This window comes from Chlorella variabilis (genome assembly GCF_000147415.1).
Source record: "Chlorella variabilis unplaced genomic scaffold CHLNCscaffold_15, whole genome shotgun sequence".
Lineage (NCBI taxonomy): Eukaryota > Viridiplantae > Chlorophyta > Trebouxiophyceae > Chlorellales > Chlorellaceae > Chlorella > Chlorella variabilis.
The window spans coordinates 982,583-984,137 of record NW_005435073.1 but is presented as its reverse complement, the minus strand read 5'-3'; the positions used below and the strand labels follow the sequence as shown (position 1 = coordinate 984,137).

Sequence of the window (1,555 nt, the reverse complement as noted above, 5' to 3'; positions counted from 1 at the left end):
AGGGACCAGCAAGGTGCGGCGCGCTGCCGCACAGCAGCAGCAGGGCCGAGCGGCGGCCCCCCCATGCGCTGGCGGGGCAGGCCAGGCCGTGGCACAGACCCCTTTGCTGGCCGACAGCGTTGCACGCGCTGCGTATGCATTGGTTCTGTGCGCTGCAAGCCAAAGGCCCGATGCGAGCGCCTGAGCCCTTGAGTGCCCCGCGGCCTGCCTGCCTGCCGGACCGCGCTGCAGGGCAGCAGCACCAGCAGGGCGGCGGGCGGGGGCGCGGGCCCGGCGGCGGCGGCGGCGGCGGCGGCGGCGGCGCGCCCGCCATCAGCGCTGCGGGGCGGCAGCTGCTGCAGGAGCTGATGCAGGAGGGGCTGGGGGACCACATCCTGCTGCTGCGCCTGTACGAGGTGGGTGGTGGTGGGTGGTTGGTGGTGTGCTGGGCTGGTGGTGGTGGCGGTGGTGGCGGTGTTGGTGGGATGCGGCGGTGGGATGGCAAGGTGGGGCACAGCGTGTGGTGGTTGAGGCGGGTGCACAGTTCGGGAGGGCTTGCAGGCATGCTGAGCGCCGCCGCCTTCACACCCCATGCCTGACCTCAGCACCTCTGCCTGCGGCTCCTCTGCCACCTCCCTGCCCGCCCGCCCCTGCTGCCGCAGGCATGGGACCAAGCGGGTCAGTCGATAGACTGGTGCCGCGACATTGGGGTGGATGGGCGCAGCATGCGCTTTGCCCGCGACATACGGCAGCAGCTGGAAAGAATCATCGGCCCTGACGGCGCCGGGCTGGAGGCTGGCGGCGCCAGGCGGCGGCAGCACGACGCGCAGCCGCCGGCGGGCGCGGGGCAGCAGCAGGGCGGCGGCGGCGGCGAGGGGCGGCCATGGGACGGCGCGCGGGACGTGGGGCGGGGCGAGCGGGCGGGGGCAGGCGGCGGCGGGCGGCGTGAGTATGGCAGGGACGGCAGGGATGGCAGGGACAGCAAGCGGGAGAGGGAGCGGGAGGGCGGCGAGGGGCTGCCGCGCGGCGGCAAGCGGCCGCGCCGCGGCTTCAGCGACGCCGCCACCGTCACCTCCCTACGCATGGCTCTCACCATAGGTACAGGCTGCTTGCTGGCGGTTGCTGGCGCGGGCTTGCCGCCTTGCCGCCTGCCCCACCCCGCCTGCCGCTGTGCGTGCTGCACATCACAGCCTCAGACACATCACAGCCTCTCTCGCACAATGCCCTAATCGCACTCCACCCCTCCGGCTGATTTCCTTCCTTCGGGCGGGACAGTTGGACATAGTGCTGCGCATGCTGCCGGCAGGTTTGCTCCCCTGCCTCGACACTCTCGCAGCCGCTGCGTCAGGCGGCCGCCCTGCCGAGCGCTGCCCGACCGCCCCTGGCCCCTCCCCCGCCCGCAGGCTTTGCCAACCGCCTGGCCCGCCGCATGCCCATGCACAATGGGTACCGCACGCTGGGGCAGTCGTCCACGCTGGCGCAGGTAAGCAGGGAGGGAGGGAGGGAGGGAGGGAGGCCGGGGGGGGTTGCGGTGGGGTGGGTGTGCTGGCAGGGGGGCTAGGGGGGCGGAAGCGGA

At 73.6% G+C, this 1,555-nt stretch overlaps 1 protein-coding gene across 1 annotated transcript in view; it reads left to right on the top strand.

Annotated features, from left to right (window-relative positions):
• CHLNCDRAFT_136192 (hypothetical protein) overlaps positions 1-1,555 on the top strand; it is a gene marked incomplete at both ends in the record, with an annotated part of 6,382 nt that overhangs the window by 4,246 nt on the left and 581 nt on the right. The window contains 3 exons of the mRNA XM_005846117.1: positions 232-395; positions 642-1,077; positions 1,383-1,462. Coding sequence (XP_005846179.1) covers positions 232-395; positions 642-1,077; positions 1,383-1,462 — 680 coding nt within the window. The remainder of the gene's footprint in view (positions 1-231; positions 396-641; positions 1,078-1,382; positions 1,463-1,555) is intronic.